The sequence below is a fragment of the Ranitomeya imitator genome, chromosome 8, assembly GCF_032444005.1.
Source record: "Ranitomeya imitator isolate aRanImi1 chromosome 8, aRanImi1.pri, whole genome shotgun sequence".
NCBI classification, from domain to species: domain Eukaryota; kingdom Metazoa; phylum Chordata; class Amphibia; order Anura; family Dendrobatidae; genus Ranitomeya; species Ranitomeya imitator.
In genome coordinates this window covers 185,849,438-185,875,648 of record NC_091289.1, presented here as the reverse complement: position 1 = coordinate 185,875,648, position 26,211 = coordinate 185,849,438, and the positions used below count along the sequence as shown (strand labels likewise).

General features: G+C 43.8%; 1 protein-coding gene across 1 annotated transcript in view; it reads right to left on the bottom strand.

Moving 5' to 3' along the window:
* The window catches only part of HOOK1 (hook microtubule tethering protein 1), a 54,673-nt gene that overhangs the window by 11,543 nt on the left and 16,919 nt on the right, over positions 1–26,211 (bottom strand). Inside the window, exons 4-21 of the mRNA XM_069738126.1 lie at positions 21,190–21,240; positions 19,951–20,083; positions 18,272–18,339; positions 14,776–14,838; positions 12,283–12,366; positions 9,998–10,155; positions 9,374–9,514; positions 9,035–9,236; positions 8,652–8,762; positions 8,449–8,536; positions 6,758–6,818; positions 6,204–6,344; positions 5,502–5,595; positions 5,375–5,409; positions 5,215–5,300; positions 3,796–3,896; positions 3,479–3,580; positions 3,304–3,372 (exon numbers count right to left, since the gene is read on the bottom strand). Of these exons, the coding sequence (XP_069594227.1) occupies positions 3,304–3,372; positions 3,479–3,580; positions 3,796–3,896; positions 5,215–5,300; positions 5,375–5,409; positions 5,502–5,595; positions 6,204–6,344; positions 6,758–6,818; positions 8,449–8,536; positions 8,652–8,762; positions 9,035–9,236; positions 9,374–9,514; positions 9,998–10,155; positions 12,283–12,366; positions 14,776–14,838; positions 18,272–18,339; positions 19,951–20,083; positions 21,190–21,240 (1,788 nt within the window). The remainder of the gene's footprint in view (positions 1–3,303; positions 3,373–3,478; positions 3,581–3,795; positions 3,897–5,214; positions 5,301–5,374; positions 5,410–5,501; positions 5,596–6,203; positions 6,345–6,757; positions 6,819–8,448; positions 8,537–8,651; positions 8,763–9,034; positions 9,237–9,373; positions 9,515–9,997; positions 10,156–12,282; positions 12,367–14,775; positions 14,839–18,271; positions 18,340–19,950; positions 20,084–21,189; positions 21,241–26,211) is intronic.

The window sequence follows — 26,211 nt, the reverse complement described above, 5'->3', positions numbered from 1 at the left end:
CTTTTGTGCAGTCCTGTGGAATTTGTGCTAGGGCTAAGCCCTGCTGTTCACGTGCCAGTGGGTTGCTTTTGCCCTTGCCGTTCCCGAAGAGGCCTTGGACACATATTTCGATGGATTTCATTTCTGACCTTCCCGTTTCTCAAAAGATGTCTGTCATTTGGGTGGTCTGTGATCGCTTTTCTAAAATGGTCCATCTGGTGCCCTTGGTTAAATTGCCTTCCTCCTCTGATTTGGTGCCTTTGTTCTTCCAGCATGTGGTTCGTTTACATGGCATTCCTGAGAATATTGTTTCTGACAGAGGTTCCCAGTTTGTCTCGAGGTTCTGGCGAGCCTTTTGTGGTAGGATGGGCATTGACCTATCTTTTTCCTCGGCCTTCCATCCTCAGACTAATGGCCAGACCGAACGAACCAATCAGACCTTGGAAACATATCTGAGATGTTTTGTTTCCGCTGACCAGGATGATTGGGTGTCATTTTTGCCGTTGGCTGAGTTCGCCCTTAATAATCGGGCCAGCTCGGCTACCTTGGTCTCTCCATTTTTCTGCAATTCTGGGTTCCATCCTCGTTTCTCTTCAGGACAGGTTGAGTCTTCGGACTGTCCTGGTGTGGATAATGTGGTGGACAGGTTGCAGCAGATCTGGACTCAGGTAGTGGACAATTTGACCTTGTCCCAGGAGAAGGCTCAGCTTTTCGCTAATCGCAGACGCCGTGTGGGACCCCGACTTCGTGTTGGGGATCTGGTTTGGTTATCTTCTCGTCATATACCTATGAAGGTTTCCTCTCCTAAATTTAAACCTCGTTTTATTGGTCCGTATAGGATTTCTGAGATTCTCAATCCGGTGTCTTTTCGTCTGACCCTCCCAGACTCCTTTTCCATACATAATGTATTCCATAGGTCGTTGTTGAGGAGATACGTGGCACCTATGGTTCCATCTGTGGAGCCTCCTGCCCCTGTTTTGGTGGAGGGGGAATTGGAGTATATTGTGGAGAAGATTTTGGATTCTCGTGTCTCTAGACGGAAACTCCAGTATCTGGTCAAATGGAAGGGTTATGCTCAGGAAGATAATTCCTGGGTTTTTGCCTCTGATGTCCATGCCCCAGATCTTGTTCGTGCCTTTCATGTGGCTCATCCTGGTCGGCCTGGGGGTTCTGGTGAGGGTTCGGTGACCCCTCCTCAAGGGGGGGGTACTGTTGTGAATTCTGTGGCTGAGTTCACTTCTGTGGTCACAAGTGGTATTGCAGTCTCTGGGCTTCCTCCCTCAGGTGTTTTGGTGAGCTCGTTGGCTGCCTTGCTATTTAGCTCCACCTGAGTCTGTCTTCCTTGCTCCTTGTCTATGTTCCAGTGTTGGATCTGAGCTACTGCATCTTTCCTTGGGCCTGCTGCTCTGCTAGATAAGTGCTTCTAGTTTGTTTTCTGTTTTTTCTGTCCAGCTTGCTATTGTCTTTTGCTGGAAGCTCTGAGAAGCAAAGGGGTGCACCGCCGTGCTGTTAGTTCGGCACGGTGGGTCTTTTTGCCCCTTTGCGTGGTTTTCGTTTTAGGGTTTTTTGTAGACTGCATAGTTCTCTTTGCTATCCTCGCTCTGTCTAGAATATCGGGCCTCACTTTGCTGAATCTATTTCATTCCTACGTTTGTCTTTTCATCTTGCTAACAGTCATTATATGTGGGGGCTGCCTATTCCTTTGGGGTATTTCTCTGAGGTAAGTCAGGCTTGTATTTCTATCTTCAGGCTAGTCAGCTCCTCAGGCAGTGCCGAGTTGCATAGGTAGTGATAGGCGCAATCCACTGCTGCTTCCAGTTGTGTGAGGATAGATCAGGTACTGCAGTCTACAGAGATTCCACGTCTCAGAGCTCGTCCTATTGTTTTGGGTTATTGCCAGATCTCTGTATGTGCGCTGATTACTGCACGCTGTGTTGCCTGATTGCCAGCCATAACAGGCTATATGGCTCTATTACATGGAGGCTGTGTGGCTCTATTACCTGGAGGCTGTATGGCACTATTACATGCAGGCTGTGTGGCACTATTACATGGAGGCTGTGTGGCACTATTACATGGAGGCTGTATGGCTCTATTACATGAAGGCTGTATGGCTCTATTACATGGGTGTAATATGGCTCTATTACATGGGTGTAATATGGCTCTATTACATGGGTGCAGTATGGCACTATTACATGGAGGCTGTATGGCTCTATTACATGGAGGCTGTGTGGCTCTATTACCTGGAGGCTGTATGGCACTATTACATGCAGGCTGTGTGGCACTATTACATGGGTGCAGTATGGCTCTATTACATGGAGGCTGTATGGCACTATTACATGGGTGCAGTATGGCTCTATTACATGGGTGCAGTATGGCTCTATTACATGGGTGCAGTATGGCACTATTACATGGAGGCTGTGTGGCTCTATTACCTGGAGGCTGTATGGCTCTATTACATGGAGGCTGTATGGCACTATTACATGGGTGCAGTATGGCTCTATTACATGGGTGCAGTATGGCTCTATTACATGGGTGCAGTATGGCTCTATTACATGGGTGCAGTATGGCTCAATTACATGGGTGCAGTATGGCTCTATTACATGGGTGCAGTATGGCACTATTACATGGAGGTTGTGTGGCTCTATTACATGGAGGCTGTGTGGTACTATTACATGAAGGCTGTATGGCTCTATTACATGGAGGCTGTGAGGCTCTATTACATGGGTGCAGTATGGCTCTATTACATGGGTGCAGTATGGCTCTATTACATGGAGGCTGTGTGGCTCTATTACCTGGAGGCTGTGTGGCACTATTACATGGAGGCTATATGGCTCTATTACATGGGTGCAGTATGGCTCTATTACATGGAGGCTGTGTGGCTCTATTACATGGAGGCTGTGTGGCTCTATTACATGGGTGCAGTATGGCTCTATTACATGGAGGCTGTGTGGCTCTATTACATGAAGGCTGTGTGGCTCTATTACATGGAGGCTGTATGGCTCTATTACATGGAGGCTGTGTGGCACTATTACATGGAGGCTGTGTGGCTCTATTACATGGAGGCTGTATGGCTCTATTTCATGGAGGCTGTATGGCTCTATTTCATGGAGGCTGTGTGGCACTATTACATGGAGGCTGTGTGGCTCTATTACATGGAGGCTGTATGGCTCTATTACATGGAGGCTGTGTGGCACTATTACATGGAGGCTGTGTGGCTCTATTACATGGAGGCTGTGTGGCTCTATTACATGGAGGCTGTGTGGCTCTATTACATGGGTGCAGTATGGCAGTGTTATTGCACTATGATTTGCAGCAGTCTCTTACCTTGTTGTACCACGCCGTCACTATCAGCTTCTCCTCGTACTCTCGTAGTTTTGCCATCTGAGACTCGGCCTGTGTGAGGGAGAGGACATATAACCACGAGCACAGGAGTCGCCCATTACCATCAGTCGTATGCACACTCCTCCGGTCACCGCCATACCGCCATGTCACCACTCACCTCCAGGTGCTCGATCCGTCGGTCTTTCTCCGTCAGCTGCTTTCTCAGTAACATGATTTCGGCTGAGGCCGGGTTTAATTTTGGATCTAAAGTCTTTATTACCTACAAGAAAAAACACCGAAGTTGGCATGTGCACTAATGTACAGGACAGTCAGGATCCACAAGGTGGCGCTGCCGCAATTCTAGATGCGAGGCGTTAATTAAAGGAACTGTACATTTTGCTGATATCAGGACCTCACAGTGATGCATCTCTCTCCAGGGTCCACAATCAGGAATATTAGTTAAGTGCACAATGAACTAATGACTTTTACACTCACGTTTCTGGCTTTCTCCAGGTAAATCTTGTAGCGGTCTTCCATGGCTTTCATGTCGTCCTCCTTCTTGCGCAGCGCCTCCTCCAGCTCCACGACGCGCTGGGCTGTATGGGAGAAGAAAGGTTTGATACAAGGCTAAGAGCACGCAGATGTACACCGTGCCCATAACCCCTTCCCGGCACAGACGATTTTTATCTCCATTTTCAATCACGCCTTTCAAAGAAGAAGCCAAGCCCAAACCACAGAGGGCAGATGCCACCTGTGCTATACAGCTGCCATCATAGGAGGACGTCAGTGACTCTATAGTATTTAGAACAAACGATGGCAGGGATAGGTTCCCTATGTGGGCTAAAAAAAAAAAAATTGATTACCCACCCCCCATCCCAATTGAAAAATACTTTATAAAATCCCAATCAATCAAAATATAAAGATAATACACTCATACGGTAAATGCTGCAAAAAAGGAAAAATAAAACACTGCAATTTAGTTTTTTTGGGGTCAGTCGGCACACTAAAAAATGCAATAAAAATGTCTAAATTAATAATAATAAAAAAATCAGCTCTGAAAAAAAAAATCCCTCAAACAGGTCCATCGAAAACTAAAAACTTTACGGTTTTCAATAAATGACAAAACAAACCAATTTTTTTTTTTTATGAAAAACACGTTTCCTGGAAAAAATTGTTACCAGGGAATTCCTTCCACACAGTGAATAGAATAGAGCCAAAAGTAACAAAAACAATTTTTTGTTTTATTTTCACCATTTATTTCCCCTTGGAAATTTGTCTGTTTTTCAGTTCAAAACTACAACTCGTCCTGCAAAAAGGCAAGCGCTCGTACGGCGAGCGGAGAGGAAAAATGAAAAAGTTAGAACTCTGGTAAAAAAAAAAGGGGAGAAAAAAACTAAAGCTCAAAATGAAAATTTGCCACCACAGGAAGGGGCTGAGGCACCATATAATATATTGAAAAATTGTAAATTAAATTTGGACTTTAATTTTAAAAAAAGACTGCAATATTGTTGTTTAGGTTTTATTTTGACAACATTCAATATGCATTAAAAATGACGTGGCAACTTTATTCTGAAGGTCAGAGGGGTTACTACGATACCCAATATACCATATATTATTTCTACTAAAATAAAAAATTGATAGCGTTTCCATATTGCAAAAGACACAATATGTGTTTGCTGCAGGGTGAGCTGTAGATTTACTGGTTTATTTTGGGGTACGTAGAGCATTTTGATTGCTTTTTAGAACTAGAATTGTTTGGGGAAGATTTGTAACCAGTAATACATCTGTCTGCAGTGTGCTCCCCCTAGTGGTGGCAGTGAGCAGCTATAGTTTATTGACTAATATATTGATTGGTATGGCGGCATGTTCGTTTCTCTATTTTTACCACTAGTGGGCACCATCTGCTGCCCTTACCGCTCTGATCTGCTGCCTCGGGCTCAAAGTCTTCCAGTTGTTCTTTCTTGGTCTCTATGGCATCGTGAACCTCCTTTAACTTTTCCCTGCAACATAAATGCTGGTCATAATCCACTCCTGGAAAACTTGTTGGAGATGAAATAGGTAATCAGATACTTACATTTGTGCTTCGATTTTCTTTTTCAATGTGTTGGACTGGAAGATAAAACATTAAGGGTGGTCAGAGAGCGAGTTTTATTGTGATGTTAACATTTACAGGTAATTTTTGCATTAATATTCTGACTTACTCCGGTGCCTTCTGCTTCGCTGTCCTGATTCTGTAAGGACTTCTGCAGATCTGCAATCTGTAGCTGTAACTCTTCCACACGGCCCAGGTTAAGCCTGTGACACACAATATATTTTTGTGGTCATGTAGCAATGCATCAGAACTTTACTAAAACTTTCAACATTTTAAAGGCTATGTGCACACGTTGCGGATTTTGCTGCGGATCCGCAGCAGCTTTCCATGCGTTTACAGTACAATGTAAACCTATGGAAAACGCAATCCGCAGTGCCCATGCAGCGGAAAAAAACGCGCAAAAACGCTGCGGGTCACATTCCGCAGCATGTCAATTCTTTGTGCGGATTCCGCTGCGGTTTACACCTGCTCCTCTATAGGAATCTGCAGGTGTAAAACCGCAGGTGGAATCCGCACAAATTCCGCATAAAAACCGCGGTAAATCCGCAGGTAAAACGCAGTGCCTTTTACCTGCGGATTTATGAAATCCGCAGCCCTCAAAAATACGTGTGCACATACCCTAAAGAGGAACTGTAGTTCCAAATTTTGGTCACTAGATGTCAGAAAAGACCCTAGAACTAAAAAATGCCACCTGCATAGAATGAACGGCAACATCACTTGCACTTTTTACAGACCCCCCCAATATGGACCACCTAGAGGCATTGACAACTTCCTTCACACTGGTTGTAGGATGCTTGGGACGTCATCTCACCGGTTCTCCGTTTCCAGCTCGCTCATCTTCCTCTGTTTTTCTTCAACCTGAACCTGGAGATCTGCGATGCGCTCGTTCTCCGATCCTTCCTGCTGAACCTGGAGCATCTTATTCTCGTGCTGGAGTCTAATGAACATCTCCCTGTGAAGACAACACCACACCATACATTATACACCTATTACATAAGGTTCAATGGCTGCTGTCGGAGGCAGGTGACGGCTGTATGACACAGCCAGGGCCCGCCGTGTATGCAGCGAGTTCAGCTTCTGAGTCTTTATTTGATGTCTTATTTCTTTGCCAGAATACTTTTAATCTATACTTTATTTTATGTTGTTTTTGCACTTGGTATATTAATTGTTGTGGTGCAACTATATTAAAATGATCTTCATTTCCCTTCATTTTCCTTCTCTCCTCTTCCTCCCTGACCCCTATCTTCTTTTCGGTTACCTTCCTTTCCCTTCATTGCTTTCCTGACCCATTATTCCCAGTACTGTAAAAATCCCCTAATAAAAAGAATTTTGAAGATAAATGCGGACATGATGTGCAGTACTCACCGATATTCCACCGGCAGGAGCTCGGCAGCGAGGTTGTCTTTGTTCTTGAATCCAGAATCCTCTATAGAAATACACAGAAAGTAAATGGGAGTAACCAGTAGCGGCCCCCCTGCAGCCATCAGGACCCTCAACCTCAGGACCCAGGGCGTCTGCAAGGGGCCTAAAAAACAAACCTCAATTTTCATGTTGAAAATTCTAGATTTCAATCTCAATTTACCTTTATTTTTTTCTCTACATTTGGAGGAGTACATAGCCTATTCTCTATGTTACCCCTATCTATTGGTGCGAGCAGACAGGAGGGGGTGGGTGGGGGTGTAGCTGCCACTAATCATCTGTCCTCTACATCTTAGGGACATTCCCATACCACCGCTTACTGTGGCATGTAAAAGTTTGTGGCCCCTGGCAAATATTACTGCTATTGTGAACAGTTAAGCAAGCTGAAGATGAAAGGAAAAGGGTTAGAGTTAAAGATGACACATTTCCTTTGTATTTCAGGAAAAAATATATATAAATATTTCCATCTTTTGCATTAAAAAAATTACAAAATAGAAAATTGTCTGAAGAAAAAGTTTGGACTCCCTTGCAAAGCATTTTCAAGTTCCTCAGTTCGAAATCTAATTAAGAAACAGCAGTTATCAAGAACAGTGGAGGTCAAGATAACGTCTGGAAAACCAAGCAACGAGTCATCAGAAGAAATCCTCCCCTGCGTCCTCACCATAAAATTCAGCATCAGAAGTATGCAAAAGAACATCTAAACAAGCCTGATGTATTTTGAAAACACGTCCTGTGGACTGATGAGGTTACAATAGAACTCTATAACCACAATGATCAAAGGTATGTGTTGAGAAAAAAGGACACATAACTTCAGGAAAAGAACATCTGGTCAACCATTAAGCATGGGGGTGGATCAATCATTGTTTAGGTTTGTGTTGCAGCCAATGGCACGGGGAACATTTCACGAGTAGAGGGAAGAATGGATTCAATGAAATTTCAACAAATTCTTGATGCAAACATAGTACTATCTGTAAAAAAGCTGCAGGTGAAGAGAGGAAGAGGAAGAGGATGGCTTCTACAAATGGATAATGATCCCAAACACACATCAAAATCCACAACAGACGACCTCAAAGGGTGCAAGCTGAAGGTTTTACAATGGCCCTCACAGTCCCCTGATCTAAACATCATTGAAAATCTCAAAATAACAGAGGATGCAAGACGACCAGAAATCTCACAGAATGGGAAGAAGTGTCCAAGGAAGAATGGAGGAAAATCCCTCACACAGAATTGAAAGACTCTTGTCTGGCTACAAAATGCATTTACAAGCTGTGATAAAGGGGGTGCTACTGGGTACTAACCATGCAGGGTGCCCACATTTTTGCATCATCCCATTCCTTTTTGCAATTTTTAAAATGTAAAAGATGAATATTTATATTTTTCCCTCTAAAATATAATGTAAACGTGTCATCTTTAACTTTAGGCCTTTTAGAGATCCATTTATCTTCAACTTGCTTAGATGTTCACAATAACAGTAATTTTGACAAGGGGTGCCCAAACTTTTACATGCTACTGTATATATGTGGCACATGTCGCCCTTTGCATCGCACAATGTACAAGCTCGGAGCAGCGCTGACGTTATACAATGTATGTAATGATTAGCGCCCCCATGGACCCCTAGTTCGTCCACCACGGCTCACCAGACTGATTAAGGTGGTCCTGCTGCACCAGGGAACATCGCAGCTCCTCATTGGTCTCCTTCAGAGCATCTCGCTGAACGATCAGTCTCTACATGGAGGCAGGAAAAGGAGAATTCATTAATTTACATGTGAAAATGACATCCAGCACATCCACCATCCCCACGACACGGGACACGAGACCACGGCGACCCCAGTACTGATACCTCTTTCTCTTTCACAAGTGCTTCTTGCTTCTCCCGGAGTCGTGTCATCTCGTAGGCCAGCGTGTCCGCTCGCTTGCTTTCCATAGAGAGCTTGGTGTGCAGATCCTGGACCTGTAGATACGAGAAAAGATGGAAGGTGATAGGAAACCTTGTATGGAAAGATGAAAACAACGACCTAAACCCTTCCCAACACAGGACGCACACGTACAGCAGGGCTGGTGTACCGATGTCATAGACTGAGCCGACGCTGCACAGGTCGGGTGCAAGTTTTTTATACATCCAGCACCAACCTGCGCATCATCGGCACCATTATCCTCCCGATATGGAAGTGCGTGGTGACGGGAGACCCTTCTAACCTCGTGGTTAGTGCCACGTGTCCTCACCTGCCGCTTGTACGTCTCCAGCTGGGCGCGCGCAGCATTGGCTTTCTTCAGCTCCTCCTCCAGGCTGACTGTGTTGTGCATATACATTAAGTTTGTGTCTTCCAGAGACTTCACTTGTCTCCGCAGGTCGTTCAGGTCCTCCAGTTTCTTGCGGTACGACTCCACCGTTGATTCCAGCTTCGTTGCTTTATCAGATGTCGTCCTGCGAGGAGGACATTTGTCTTTGTGAATGAATGCATTTTGTTACAAACCACCTATAAAAAGTATTTACCCCCCTGCGCGGTTTGGTGTGAATATTTTTTGCTATATGTTTGACTCAAGGATACACTCGAAAGTCACCTGAGAACATCGATTTCATCCTTCAGGGCTCGGGATTCCTCAGCCAGGCTGGCCAGCTCATCGTTCCTGTTCTGGGTCTCGATCAGTTGCCGCTCCAGCTCCTCGCAGTGTGCCCGGTAGTCGTCCTTTGCAGCTTCCAATCTGTCAATTAAACCATGAATTGATGAAAGTGATTCTAACATTTTAAAAAAAACAGTCTGCTGGAGACAGACTTTGGAAAGAACCAGTCTCCTTCCCCCTCTGGCAGCTGAATTCCTCTGTACATGGAGCCTTCTTACTTCCCTTGCAGATGGAGTCTTCTCCACTATGGTACGTTGATTCTGCACGATCTCTGCTCCTTTCCTTCCACTGTCTCCTCTGCAATGTGCAGGAGATCACTGTGCAGAGACCCGACTGGGGGAGATGTCCGAGTATGTGTGACCACCAGCAACAGCTCATTAGGACGTCGTGCACATTACTATACTCTCTGAACACCAGGTGGCGCCATATTATGTAAGTAAATGTCAGGTCACTGGATCATTTTCAATGTATGTAGATGCTGAATATAGCTCCTTTTACAATATATGGACAACCCCTTTAAGGTCTCAAGATACACCTCAGTCACGTGCTTGTCCCCCCTGTTACCTGTAGTTCTCCTCCTGCACTTGCTCTAGCTGTATTTGGAGGTATTTCTTGGCCACGGTTGTGGTGGGCTCCTCGGAGGAGTCTAACTGGTTTAGCCTTTCGTTCTGGACTTCGTTTTCGGCTAGGAGGCTGTTTCTTTCTTCCTGTAGACCGGCCACCTAATAATGCACAAAGGTTAGCAATACAGTAAGATACCGTTATGCTCTCTCCCCGTCACATGGCATTAACTCCATTGGGACCCCCCAAAATGAATAATAATAATGTCAGACTACAACTCCCAGATGCAGGCGGTCAGCACATGCAGGGGGTTGTAGTTTGGAGGACACAGGAGGGAGGATTACGGGTATGGAAGGACCTTTCATCAAGTTTAAGGCCTGGGAATAGTTTTATCTCTTACGACACGGACACATGGAGATTGCTCACTGTATATTTGCTCACGAGCTTCCAAGGTAATTCTAAAAAAAAAGCATCAAAGAAGGAGCCAAAGGGGCGAGAGGACACTAGTGGGGCGAGATCTGTATGTCAACGGGGTGGGTGAGATCTCATGGTGCAGAGAAGCCTGTAATACTCACTGATCCAAGTGTTGGATGAAACATATAATCAGCATAAGGAGAAAAGTATGTGCCCCCTCCACATCCTGACCTCCATCCTACATCCATAGACGTTATTATGGAGTCGTCCTCTGCAGATATAATGGCTCCCGCTTCTAGGAATGATTTGTACAAGATTTTGGAGGAGTCTGCGGGAATATTTGCTCACAATCTCCATTACAGGATGGGGCGGAGGTCCGGGCTCTGTGCGGCCCCTCATGTTCTCCCCTCCATGTCTGTATGGACACAAAAGGGTCTTCCCCAAATGTTGCCACAAAGCTGAAGCTACAATTGTCCACAATGTTTTGTGCTGAAGATTTCCCTTCACTGGAACTAAGGAGACGAGGCCGCCCCTTGATAACAAGCCCATAGTATTACCCCCCTCCACCATCTGTACAGTGGGCATAATGCAGTCAGGGGGGTAACGTCCTCCTGGAATCACCAAACCCAGACTCCTCCATAGGATGAAGATAGAGAAGTGTGATCCATCACTGCACAGAACACGTCTCCTCCAGAGTCCAGTGGTGGCTTTACACCACTCCATCCGACGCTCGGCATTGTGCTTGGTGATGTACGGCTGAATGTAGCTGCTCGGCCATGAAGCTCCTGAACTCCAGCACTTCCAGGGTTAACCTGCCTTATTTGATATGTTGGATATTAACAGCTAGGAAGGAAACCTTTATTCTACAAATGTCAAAAAAAGATAAATATAGCAAATGTCAGCTTCTATTGCCATTGCCACGACCAGCCGAACACAAGCCACAAGTGCTGAGCGGGTGCCTGAACCCTGCAGGCAGCTACGGGTGAAGGCTGAGGTGCATTGCATAATTACCAGCACCCCTACATGGAGGGCAATGTTATAAAACCGGTTAACTGGTCGGAGCTTAGAGCCACATGAAGTTCAGTGATTGATCTGCCATGAAGCGTGGGAGCGCGGCCAGCAGTGACGGCCAACGTGATCCTAATGTCTGCTGGCGCGTTACTCATTAACCGTCCGCATGATACAACGCAGGTATGGGACGTGCAGGAGACACCTGCAGAAAGTCCTGTCTGCACACTATCAAAACAATGGGCACAAAAGGGTCCACGGAAAATTTGCGCAGCTCAGAATTTGTTACAACTGTGTCCAGCTTCCACAATCCTCCGTGAGAGCGAGAAGTCTGCACTGCAGATTCACTGGTGTGCTCACCTCAAGGAGGATTGTCTGAATTAGATACAATAGTAACAAACCCTCAGCTGTGATAAGTATTAGATTAGAATGGGCTTTCAGGTCACAGCTGGAAGAATGGCTGCACTCACTGACATTGAGATTAGTAGCTGAGCAGATGTGTCTACATATTTTACATAATTGATGACCCGTGTGAGCCCAGAATCCTCCACCCGACTGCCGCCATTAAGCATGGATGAAGCTGTAGAGATAAGTCTGCAGTCGCAGTCTTGGGTAGCAGGCTCAGGTCGCAGCCTCAGGTAGCAGGCTCAGGTCGCAGCCTCGGGTAGCAGGCTCGGGTCACAGGGTCGGGTCACAGGGTCGGGTCGCAGGCTCGGGTCACAGGGTCAGGTCACAGGCTCGGGTCAGACTCGGGTCGCAGGCTCGGGTCACAGGGTCGGGTCACAGGGTCGGGTCGCAGGCTCGGGTCGCAGGCTCGGGTCGCAGGCTCGGGTCGCAGGCTCGGGTCACAGGCTCGGATCACTCACCTGCAGGTCCAGCTCCTGACATCTTTGTCTCAGTTCTTCCTTCTCCGCTTCTGCCTCCTGAAGTAATTCTAAAGCTCGCTTCAACTGAAAATCATGAAATAAAGTTTAGACTTTTATGGACGTGGAGACACCCAATGTCCTTCTCTTATATTATTTCAATTTCTTTATGTTTTTTAACCCGAGAAAAAGTAGTGGGGGAGGTTCCAACTTTTAAAAACTTTTATCTTTACTTTATATTTTATTTTCTTAGCCTCCCGAGGGGACTTGAACCTGCGATCGCTTGTTCTATATACTGCAATATTTCAGTATTGGAGTATGTAGTGCAAATCAAAGTCCTATGAAGCTCAGCGAACATTTAGGCTCAATAGGAGGCTCCACCTTGGCCTTAATGGAAACCCATCAGCAACCAGAGATCACCTCGCGGGGGAACAACAGGTGCCAGAATGAATGTTGAAGCTGGATTGAGCTGCATAAATGCTGCTATCAAAGACAGAGTGCATTAAGGTGGTTAAACAGAGGCGGATGCTGGCTGTGTAGCACAGCCAGCGCCTGCCCCGTATGAAGCTGAGCTCCTGGGTCCACTCCGTACACCTGCTCCAGCAGAAAGGAGTTATAGTCCAAGGGGGTAATACTTGTATAGAACTGTATATAGGGTAATAACTGGTGAATATATGCAGTTAATACAAAAAGTCTGCACAACCCTATTAAAATACCAAGTTATTTTCTCGTAAAAAAAAAAATCATATCATACCAAGAAGAATCATTTCAGGACTTTTTCCACCTTTAACTTCTCCCAGAAACAAACTGAAATCATTTTGAGGGGAAATAAAAATGAAATGTGTTTGCATAAATGTGAGCACCCTCATATGTTTGGAGATGTAGTTGTGATCAGAATTAGCCAATCATATTTATACTCACGTTACATAGTAGTCAGTGCTCGGCCGCAGTCATGTACAAGGATTTGCTGTTCTAGGAGGATTTTCCTGACATTTTCTTAGCTGAATTTTACAACAAAAGCCATAAACAGCTGACAACAAAACAAAGGGATCAGTTATCCATGGTAGATGTTTTTTTCATTTCCCAGGCATTAAGATCTACCATGGAGAACTGTGAAGATGTCATCAAGAAGGGGCATAAATTAGGCACAACAGTGACAATACCTAGTACTGGATGACCCTCAAACATTGATGGAAAGACAAATAGGAAAATTTGTCCTGGCGGCTGCCAAGAGGCTGATAGCAACATTAAAGGAGCTGCAGGAATACCTGGCAAGTCCTGGTTGTGTCCTGCATGTGACAGCAATTTCCTGTATTTTTGGGATACGTGGCAAGACAGAAGAACAGAGAAAAACATCCAAGACCGAGTATGTTTTACCAAAACCTACATCATGTCTGCCAAAGGCATGAGAGAAACGTGTTCCGGTCTGATTAAGTCCAGGCTAAATGTTTTGGCAATAATTCCTAAAGGTATGCTTGGTGCAAAGTCAACACTGTGCATCACCAAAAGAACACCAAAGCTACAGTGAGCCCCAGAGACCTCCAAATCAACCAAAGGAGATCAGAGTTTTGGAATTGCCTAGCAAGACCCCACACCTGAATCCCAGTGTGGGTGACCTGAAGAGGGCGCTGTATACAGGAGATGCCCCCGCAATCTGACAGATGTGGAGCTACTGCAAGGAAGAGCAGGAAAAGATCGACAATTCTAGAGGTGCTGCGCTGATAGACTCCGACCCAAAAGACAGAATGCTGACAGAAATTGAAAGGGGAATTCAGAAAAGTTTTAGTTTGAAGATTTATGCAAACACAATTTTAATTAACTTTCCACCCCCAAAAAATATCAGTTTATTTTTCAATGGATTTGTACAGATTGTGGGCGACATTAAAGGTGTAATGATTCTTCTTATTATGCTTTTTATTGCATGACGAAAAAATTCTGGAATTTTAACAGGGGTGTGTAGACTTTTTATATCCACTGAACATGAGGTGGCAGCTTGTATAATATTCCTTACTGACATTTTCTCTTTGATATACCTGGGATGTAAAGGCGGGTGCTGGTGACTGATCCCGTGCTGTCACCTCCCCCATTTATCGGCTTGTTGCTCATGAGGTTTACTAGTGGCTCACACATTGGCTTTGGGACGTAGCGACTGTATCAGCAGCCATATAATTTGGATTGACAATGAAGCCGGTGTCGGGGCCCCGTCCTATGAATGGCTTCATGCATCCTAATAAAAATGACATCTGTTTGCCGTCGGACAGCGGCAGCGACTGACACAAAGCTTACCTGGTGACTCAGACGGGGATGTTCGGGGTGTGGCGGGGACATAAATCATCCATAATAAATCACTGTTACCCAACAGGGTGATGAGACTGATACAATGGCCTACCGAAGAGAACTGCTCAACTAGAAATTCCCCAATGGACACTTATCACTGGACTTGTGAAAGTCTTATTTCGCTGAGAAGTGTCGGCCATGACTGGGGCCACTTATTACCTGCTGCTCCAGATCTCCGGACGACTCGATCGTTGGAGAATCCACCACCTCTTTACACATCAGCTGTAAGAGACACGATACAAATGTCATTCATGGCGGACAGTCACTAAACATTCGCTCACTGACACCAGATAACAAATCGCACGGCTATAGCTTCTGTCCAGCAATACTGAGGGGACCGGGGATATTCTCACTGTGATTGACAGGAAGAGCAAGAGAGGGAGGAAATTAACTCCAATGATGGGAGTTAGACAGCTACTTCCTGTCTTCCTGACAGCTACTTTCTGTCAGCTACTTCCTGTCTTCCTGACAGCCACTTCCTGTCTTCCTGACAGCTACTTCCTGTCCCACTGAACGTCCCTTTTTTGTGGTAGGAAAAGAAGAACAACCTTACGTCATATAAGTCAGCTGTAAAAAGCTGGAATACATCCACCATGTGGGCATAAACGCCCATACAGCCCTCTTCGCCTCTTTTGGTGCGGGCTCACCAGATGGACAGGATGAAGCTGTCTGACACCTGCCTGGATGCTGGAGCTCTTGTTGGTGGTATGGGGGGTAGGAAAGCTGTATTTGATCCTCCTGTCCCTTGCCAGTACCTCCTCCTTTACCCCGGACACAGCCTCTGGTTCCTTCACTTCCAGGGGAAGCTCCAGTGACATAAGCGTCCATATATGGATATTTACCATATATGGGTGGTGATGTCACTAGAGCTTCCCCCGTGAGCATATATTACGCAGGTGGGAGACTTATTGACTACTATAGGAAGTTTTCGGCAATTTTTCTGCTACTCTCAGTCACGTGAAAGGTTCAGGAGCTCAGACTCTCAATCACACACACACTCAACATTTTGTATGGTCCCTGGAATTGAAGAGCTACCATCCCACATGAGAGGAGGAATAACATGAAGATGAGAGGGGATGTCACGAGGTGGTCAGTCCCACAGCCGTGTGCCTGGCGTGAGGATGGGGGGCCTCACATGGAGGGATCTATCACGAGGCGAATGTCAGGATTTAGGGGACGATGTTGGGGTTTTGATATACTGGATCTGCGATTGTCGATTTAAACAAAGAAGGGGTTAATTTCTCTTCAAATATATATATATATATATATATATATATATATATATATATATATATATATATATATATATATATATATATATATATATATATATATATATATATATATATATATATATATACACACACGCACATCGGGTGTGACCTGGATACTGTGAGTGTTTTACTGCTGCTTAGCATAAAGCTCATACCAGAGCCGTGATACAACCAGGCAGATGCAAATATCATGTATCATAATATATACAAATCTATGGAAACACGACTGAAATGCACGACCAGGCGTGAAAAAAAGTAAGCTATGCAAAAACGTCTCATCGCAGAGAACGTGATAGCAAAAGAGCTAAATTTTATCTACGAGTGCAGAGCCCGGTGCTCAGAGCCATGTAACGCACAATAAATACACAGTGAAAAACTCAAAATGTAAAGGACATAATATGTAACATTATATATATATATATATATATATATATATATATATACATATATATATATATGTGCAAAATATAATAAAACAATACAAGAAAAGTGAATATTTAGTAAAAAAAAAAAAGTTCGACAAAAAAGCATTTGTATTGTACAAACATTGCATTACAAAACTACTACACATATAAGGCTACTTTCACACTAGCATTGGCGTCGGCCCGTCGCAGTGCGTCAGGCCGACGTACCGACGCATACTGTGGAAGCGCCGCACAACGGGGGCAGCGGATACATTTTTACAATGCATCCGCTGCCCCATAGTGAGTTGCGGGGAGGATGGGGCGGAGTTCCGGCCGCGCATGTGCGGTCGGAAATGATGGACACAACGCACCAAAAAACGTTACAAGAAACTTTTTTGGTGCCGACGGTCCGCCACAACACGACGCAACCGTCGAACGTTGCGACGTGTGGCAATGCATCGCTAATACACACCTACGGAGAAAAAACGCATCCTGCAGACAACTCTGCAGGATGCGTTTTTTCTGCAAAACGATGCATTGCGACGTGCAGTGCACAACTCTAGTGTGAAAGTAGCCCTAGGCAACGACACGGCCAAAAAAGCTGAATACGGTAATTATTTCAACTGGTTATTTAGTTTGAAAGAAGCACAGAGTAATAAAAAAAATATCTAAAAATAGCTTTTTGCTATGTTCTTGAAAAAAAATCTATGTGCATTGCATAATTATGACTAATAATGTTATATGACTACATCTATAATAATATTATATAATAACATAAAGAAGCTGCTTACAAAAAGCAGGTTTTGCTGCGCATTTGCTGCATTTTTGTTCTCTCTTATGCATGCTGATAAAGTTTAGTGTCCCCAAAAAATCATAATGCAATTTCCTTAAGGTTTTCACTCCAAAACCTGATACCTGTGTTTTTTTAGGCTATGTGCACATGTTGCGGATTTTGCTGCGGATCCGCAGCGGATTCGCAGCAGTTTTCCATGCGTTGTACAGTACCATGTAAACCTATGGAAAACAAAATCCGCAGTGCACATGCTGCGGAAAAAAGCACACTGAAAACGCTGCGTTGTTTATTCCGCAGCATGTCAATTCTTTGTGCAGATTCCGCAGCGGTTTACACCTGCTCCTCAATAGGAATCCGCAGGTGTAAAACCGCAGGTGGAATCCGCACAAAAACCGTGAAAAATCTGCGGTAAATTTACGGTAATTCCGCAGTGTGGATTTCCTGCGGATTTACCAAAATCAGTGCGGAAAAATACACACAACTTTCCGCAATGTGTGCACATAGCCTAAAGCGTTTTTTGCTGCGTTTTTGCACTTACTCATTGCTTTTTATATGTGACAAACACTGCAAAAATGTTAAAAGAAGTGACATGCTGCAGTTTGCAAAAAAGCAGCAGATTCCAAATCAGTCAGGAAAAAACTCAACGTGTGTGCATGAAATTTCTGAAATCTCATAGCTTTTGCTTGTGCTGTAAAATGCAGCTGAAAATTTGCATAAAAAATGCAGCAAAAACACACCGTGTGAACATAGCCATATTGGTGTAAATTTGTTAAGGTTTTTACCACTGGGGAGGAAAAACACTAAAAACAGATATGCTTTCCCTTCTTTCAAAGTTAATATTAAAAGAGCCCAGTGGGGTAATAATATATAATAAAACCTATGTCATGGGGGTCATCACGCGGCTGAGAGCAGATCAGCTGCAGCGGTCACATTACATACAAAAAGGAGGAGAGAGGCATCAGCAGATCAACAGTCACTGATTGGCTGCAGTGGTCATGCCAGGAGAATTGCATAGGTATGTCATGCAGAGGAGCAGCACGGGTTAGGTAGGTGAGTAGTTTATTTATTTTTTATTTCTTACAACAGCCTGAGCCCATTAAAGTTAACTTTTAAAGCAGTGGACGACCCCTTTAAGGCTTTTTCAGGCCTGGTAATGTAGAGGTCAATAGTCAGTGCGCCCTTACCTCTTGGATGGCAGTCATTACCATGTGCTGTACGGACTCTTCCAGGGTCATTATGGTCTGGATGTGTTCTGAAATTGAAACAATAGAATGAGATGATGCCAGGTCAGTTTGTATCTATGAAACACGACTCAATGCACAGTCCGTCCATCAGAATGGATTCTCAGTTGATGTAGACTTAGAAGAACTTGTATTTTTTCCAATACCACTATTTAATGTTCCATATAAGTCATGAAAAGAATGGACATTTTTTTTTGGTGAAGTAAAATGATAAAGAACAGCAACTCTGTAATTTTCGGTTATGTTTTTACAGCATTCACTCACTGTATGGTGCAAAAAGCAAAAAAATGAATATTCAAACCAAGCACAGGCGCTCGGTGCTCACTTGACGTGGCCAAATAGTTTAGTGCACTTGGTTTCCATCTACATCTGTTCTTCCTCTGCCTACTATAACACCAGAGCTATCAATCAAGAGAGGAGCGGAGATAGATGGAAAACAGATAGGTGGGAAGGAGCGCTGATCTGCTTGGCCAAACCAAGGGTGCACCGAATGCCTGTGCTTGGTTTGGTCAGTCATTTCAGCTGACGCACTCCTTTTAACTATATTCTGTAGATCAGTACAGATATGGCGAATTAATAAAGTTTATGTAAAGTTTTACATCATTTATAAAAAATAAAAACATTGTATAGCCATTGACACAGACAACTTCATTTTCTATTGATGAAGGTTTGTGAGGGTTTATTTTTGTAGGTGAAAGTAGTTTCATTGGAACCATTTTGGGATATAAGTTACATTCTGATCACTTTGTTCAGTTTTTGGACACTTTTTTGTCTTTTTTTACTACATAGTTTAGATGAAACAATTTTTTTTACATTGCAAATGGAAAAAAAATTTTCTTGTTTGTTTGTTTTTTTTTTACATCTTTTCCCAATAATTAAACCTTTTTTTCACTTTCTTAGTCCAACTTGAGGCCTAAAGTGCTTCTGTATAAAGAGCACTGACCCTGTCAAAGAAGTAAGGGCAGAAAATGTAATCTTATCAGCATGGTAAGACTGTATGTAGGGGCCTTCCATAGGAGTTGTCTCCAATTACTGCCACTGCAGCAAGAAACTGTAAAACACAAGGAATTCACACTGGGTGTGAAGCAGATCAGCACCTAAGCTGCTCCACACAGGTCCTGCCACGTCTGCCCTAAGGCTATGTGCACACCTAAGAAAAGAGGTGCAGAATTTTCTGCACAAAATCCGCATCTCCTGGCAGAATCCGCAGCCGCGGATTTGCTGCGGTTTTTATGCGGATTTTGTGCGGTTTTTATGCGGAATTGATGCGGATTTTCTGCGTTTTTTGCCACTGTGGATTTTTAACATGGAGGGGTGCAGAAACGCTGCAGATCCGCACAAAAGAAGTGACATGCAGTTCTTTGAAATCTGCAGCAATTCCGCACTGATTTTTCCGCACCATCTGCACAGCTTTTTTCCCCCCATTGATTTACATTGTACTGTACATCACAGTGCGGATCTGCAGCGTTTCTGCGCAGAAAAATCCGATGCGGATCCGCAGCAAATCCACATCGTGTGCACTTAGCCTAAATGCTCTGTGATCAGTCACCTTTGGTGCTGTGATCTCACACACACACACGCGCACACACACACAGACACACACGCATTACATGTGTTCGTACCTTGTTTCTTGTCGCAGTTAACAGCGCACCCCAGTATGAGCTGTAGTAAGCGCCCCATCTCTGTGGGATCTGACGTTTCTGCAATGTTACTGCAATCAGGGAGCAAATATTCTGAAATGTGCTGATTTAATACCTGACGAAAAGAAAAGAAACTTTCATAATATATACAGTGACTGCACCAGCAGAATAGTGAGTGCAGCTCTGGAGTATAATACAGGATGTAACACAGGATCAGTAATGTAATGTATATACACAGTGACTGCACCAGCAGAATAGTGAGTGCAGCTCTGGGGTATAATACAGGGTGTAACTCAGGATCAGTAATGTAATGTATGTACACAGTGACTGCACCAGCAGAATAGTGAGTGCAGCTCTGGAGTATAATACAGGGTGTAACTCAGGATCAGTAATGTACTGTATGTACACAGTGACTGCACCAGCAGAATAGTGAGTGCAGCTCTGGAGTATAATACAGGATGTAACTCAGGATCCGTACAGGATCAGTAATGTATGTACACAGTGACTGCACCAGCAGAATAGTGAGTGCAGCTCTGGGGTATAATACAGGATGTAACTCAGGATCAGTAATGTAATGTATGTACACAGTGACTGCACCAGCAGAATAGTGAGTGCAGCTCTGGGGTATAATACAGGGTGTAACTCAGGATCAGTAATGTAATGTATGTACACAGTGACTGCACCTGCAGAATAGTGAGTGCAGCTCTGGAGTATAATACAGGATGTAACTCAGGATCAGTAATGTAATGTATGTACACAGTGACTGTACCAGCATAATAGTGAGTGCAGCTCTGGGGTATAATACAGGGTGTAACTCAGGATCAGTAATGTATGTACACAGTGATTGCACCAGCAGAATAGTGAGTGCAGCTCTGGAGTATAATACAGGATGTAACTCAGGATCCGTACAGGATCAGTAATGTATGTACACAGTGACTGCACCAGCAGAATAGTGAGTGCAGCTCTGGAGTATAATACAGGAGGTAACTCAGGATCAGCAATGTAATGTATGTATACAGTGACTGCACCAGCAGAATAGTGAGTGCAGCTCTGGGGTATAATACAGGATGTAACTTGGGATCAGTAATGTAATGTATGTACACAGTGACTCCACCAGCAGAATAGTGAGTGCAGCTCTGGAGTATAATACAGGATGTAACTTAGAATCATCAAAGCTATTTCTTTTATACAAAGTGTTGAGCATTTCAATTTTTCTCATACCTCGCGATAATAATCCACAATTCCTTGTAGAATCTTCTTTAGATTATTAATCTAGACACAGAAAGGGCAGCATTAAAGTAAATACAATTTCCCGATTTTATTACAAACAGCTCCCGGCTACAACAGAAGCGTATTAGGAGTTGCCCATTCCACTCTGCACTTGTATGACAAACCCGGCATGTGCTTTAAGTCCCCTGAGGATTCTGGATTGATGAAACACGTTGGGTCTCTCGTAGGGATAGTGCAGGACCTCCATAACAGGGTTAGATCTGGATTGCCAATGTCATAGCAGGTGTTGGGGATTTAGTTTTTTTATAGCCCTAATAGGGATCTTTGGGGCTATACCTTTGTCCCTCTCTCCCTGGATGGAATCATCGGGATTGATACACTCCCTGGACCTGACTGATTTCTTCTAATGGGTGAGATCACTCCAGTTTTTCTCCTTTACTAACCATTTGGGAGGTATAAATTGTCTCACCCACATTTGATGAATCTGCATTTATCTGTCACATATTTAAAAAACTTTTAAATATGTAAAAAAAAAAACTTTAAATTTTGTTTGTGACCATGGTCACTTACATTTTCATTCTGATCCAGTCACTGTGTTGTTTCAGAATTGGATGATTCCAAGCCACGTAGACACTAATAGTTATTGTGTACTGTCACTATAGGTGTCTGTGATTTGCGGTATACATTGGTTACCTCAATAGTTTTAGCTCCTTACTGGTATATCTATTTTTATTTAGAATTGGACTAATTACAGCTATAACAGGCCTTTTGTCCTTTCTCTTTTATTATGGCGGCACATATTTTATCTATATAAACTATTAATAGTTAATATGCTAAAAAAGAAATACTGTCAAATCGCATTCAGAGACTCTAGTGGCACGTTGTCATTTGACATTCGGGATAGGATTTCATGTTTCTCAACGGGGATCATTTATTTGATTCGATGTCCGTGTGGAAAACTGTATGTGGGGAGGACCAAGAGAAAGCTAATGGTTCGAATTAAGGAGCACCTGAGAAACATTCAGAAGCGATTTTTGGGCCACCCCCTATCCCGCCACTTCCAAGAGGTCGACAATGGGAGTGTGAGGGACGTGTCATTCTGTGGGATTCAAAAAGTCCACCAAAATATGAGGGGGGGCAATTTTCTGAAACAAATGTCCAAGATTGAGTCAGAATGGATATTCAGATTAGATTGCCTTGCCCCCAAGGGCCTGAATCATGATTTCGAACTATATGCATTTTAAAGGCATAGGTGATATACTATATGCGTTTTTTAGCATAGATTATTTTATTTTAGTTTGATTTTTAATACAAGTACTGCGGCCAGCCTCTTGAGAGGTGATTATGCAGTGAGGTCTTTAAAATTCTGCGCCCCAGTCATTATATATATTAGGCCCGTATATGGTTTTGTAGGGCATATATTCATATCTTATTCTATTTTACTGTCACACTATTCCGTTATGGCGTAACATTTGCGTTTTAGCCATTTTTAGCGTGTTTTTAATATGTCTTAATTATTAAAGATTTAATTTTATGGGTAGTTTTTTCGTTTTTTTTTTTTTTTTATTTCCTGGAGAGTTAGTGGACGCCATCCATATGCATGAATATCGGGGTATGTGCCCAAGCATATTAAATGGTTAGGGTTCGTTTGGACTCCAAATTGAGGGACGAATATTATGATGGGCTGACGTGCGTTTAGTATAGCCGCACGGCTATTCTATTAACTGGGGCGGGTGTTGAGTTCTAGTGGGCGGGCCCATAGCGAGGGCATATATAGAATAGGAGCTGCTGCTGGGCTTTAACCCTGAGGAAGAAGGGCGTTTACCCTTCGAAACGCGTCGGTTAGTCTTTTGGTCCCAGCTAAGCTCCATAGGCCTGTGACGTCACACGCTGACAATCAGCGGCGGCCATCTTTGTTTCCTAGTGCAACCAGGGACGCCTCCGGCCGGGACGTTCCCTGGCTCTGCACTTACTAGCGGCACTGTGCACCGGTATGGCCCGAGTATACTTCAGCATGCCTACCCTCCGGTCACCACCTGTACATCTGCTGCGCTCTCCTATTCGCCACGGTCACATTCATCAGTACCGCACATCTCCCCTGCATCCACTAGGAACAGCTGGGCGTCCGGCCATATTCAGCATAGGGTAAGAGCCATATCTTAATACTGGTATTACGGCCGCCGTGCCTGCTTATATCATTCCTATTGGAGTAGCAAGGGCTGTTATATGCCTAGTGCGCATCTATTGGTATTGTTGGGAGGGCAGTTTGTTGTCCTGCGGTGCACCAAGCACACTATTCGTAGTGGAGCAGTGTAGTTGTTGTATTTCACTGCTGCACTCAGGTTACTGTACCCCTGCAGGTAGGGGCAAGTTACCAGGATCACCTAAGCGCGGTTCCTGTTTTTTAGCATATTTATTTTGTATTTGCAGAATTGGCACATATTCTGAGGTTACCAGCAGCTAGGGGATTTTTTAGTGTCTCCCACACATTCAGTGGTCTTCAGTGTCGAGCGCCAGTGCTATTGTGTTGCATAAACTATTAAAAGTTATATTTTGTATCTCACCTTTTTGCTGTTTACATATTTGCACTGTGAGGGCCTTTTTGAGTGGGCTGCTGTTCCCTCTTATTTGCTGTGTTATCTTATTACAAACACAAAATATTTATGTTTATGAAAATGGGAACTTTATTGGAGATCTTTTAACCCAGGACGTAAGACCAAAGACCATGTGTGACATTTTTGCATGGGCTGACTAAGTTTGGTTCATTAGCTGCCAATACACATGTGGGCTGTCATGTGGCTGTTCCTATTACAACGTGCAACTGTATTTAACCTGTGTACTCATAGAGGAAAAGAGATAGAAGTGTAAGTATAAGGCTGCCGTCACACGATCAGTATTTGGTCAGTATTTTACATCAGTATTTGTAGCCAAAACCAGGAGTGGAACAATTAGAGGAAAAGTATAATAGAAACATATGCACCACTTCTGTATTTATCACCCACTCCTGGTTTTGGCTACAAATACTGATGTAAAATACTGATCAAATACTGATAGTGTGACGGCAGCCAAAGAGGGAACCTGTGCAGTGCTTACCCTGGTGACTTGCATTCAAGGCTGCTGATTATTTCAAATAATTACTGGCAGAATAGTGAGTGCAGCTCTGGGTTTATAATACAGGACGTAATTCAGGATCAGAACAGGATCAGTAATGTAATGTATGTAAACAGTGACTGCACCAGCAGAATAGTGAGTGCAGCTCTGGGGTATAATACAGGATGTAACTCAGGATCAGTAATGTAATGTATGTACACAGTGACTGCACCAGCAGAATAGTGAGTGCAGCTCTGGGGTATAATACAGGATGTAACTCAGGATCAGTAATGTAATGTATGTACACAGTGACTGCACCAGCAGAATAGTGAGTGCAGCTCTGGGGTATAATACAGGATGTAACTCAGGATCAGTAATGTAATGTATGTACACAGTGACTGCACCAGCAGAATAGTGAGTGCAGCTCTGGGGTATAATACAGGATGTAACTCAGGATCAGTAATGTAATGTATGTACATAGTGACTGCACCAGCAGAATAGTGAGTGCAGCTCTGGAGTATAATACAGGAGGTAACTCAGGATCAGTAATGTAATGTATGTACACAGTGACTGCACCAGCAGAATAGTGAGTGCAGCTCTGGAGTATAATACAGGAGGTAACTCAGGATCAGTAATGTAATGTATGTACACAGTGACTGCACCAGCAGAATAGTGAGTGCAGCTCTGGAGTATAATACAGGATGTAACTCAGGATCAGTAATGTAATGTATGTACACAGCGACTGCACCAGTAGAATAGTGAGTACAGCTCTGGAGTATAATACAGGATGTAACTCAGGATCAGTAATGTAATGTATGTACACTGTGACTGCACCAGCAGAATAGTGAGTGCAGCTCTGGGGTATAATACAGGATGTAACTCAGGATCAGTAATGTAATGTATGTACATAGTGACTGCACCAGCAGAATAGTGAGTGCAGCTCTGGAGTATAATACAGGAGGTAACTCAGGATCAGTAATGTAATGTATGTACACAGTGACTGCACCAGCAGAATAGTGAGTGCAGCTCTGGAGTATAATACAGGAGGTAACTCAGGATCAGTAATGTAATGTACAGGTCCTTCTCAAAAAATTAGCATATAGTGTTAAATTTCATTATTTACCATAATGTAATGATTACAATTAAACTTTCATATATTATAGATTCATTATCCACCAACTGAAATTTGTCAGGTCTTTTATTGTTGTAATACTGATGATTTTGGCATACAACTCCTGATAACCCAAAAAACCTGTCTCAATAAATTAGCATATCAAGAAAAGGTTCTCTAAACGACCTATTACCCTAATCTTCTGAATCAACTAATTAACTCTAAACACATGCAAAAGATACCTGAGGCTTTTATAAACTCCCTGCCTGGTTCATTACTCAAAACCCCCATCATGGGTAAGACTAGCGACCTGACAGATGTCAAGAAGGCCATCATTGACACCCTCAAGCAAGAGGGTAAGACCCAGAAAGAAATTTCTCAACAAATAGGCTGTTCCCAGAGTGCTGTATCAAGGCACCTCAATGGTAAGTCTGTTGGAAGGAAACAATGTGGCAGAAAACGCTGTACAACGAGAAGAGGAGACCGGACCCTGAGGAAGATTGTGGAGAAGGACCGATTCCAGACCTTGGGGAACCTGAGGAAGCAGTGGACTGAGTCTGGTGTGGAAACATCCAGAGCCACCGTGCACAGGCGTGTGCAGGAAATGGGCTACAGGTGCCGCATTCCCCAGGTAAAGCCACTTTTGAACCATAAACAGCGGCAGAGGCGCCTGACCTGGGCTACAGAGAAGCAGCACTGGACTGTTGCTAAGTGGTCCCAAGTACTTTTTTCTGATGAAAGCAAATTTTGCATGTCATTCGGAAATCAAGGTGCCAGAGTCTGGAGGAAGACTGGGGAGAAGGAAATGCCAA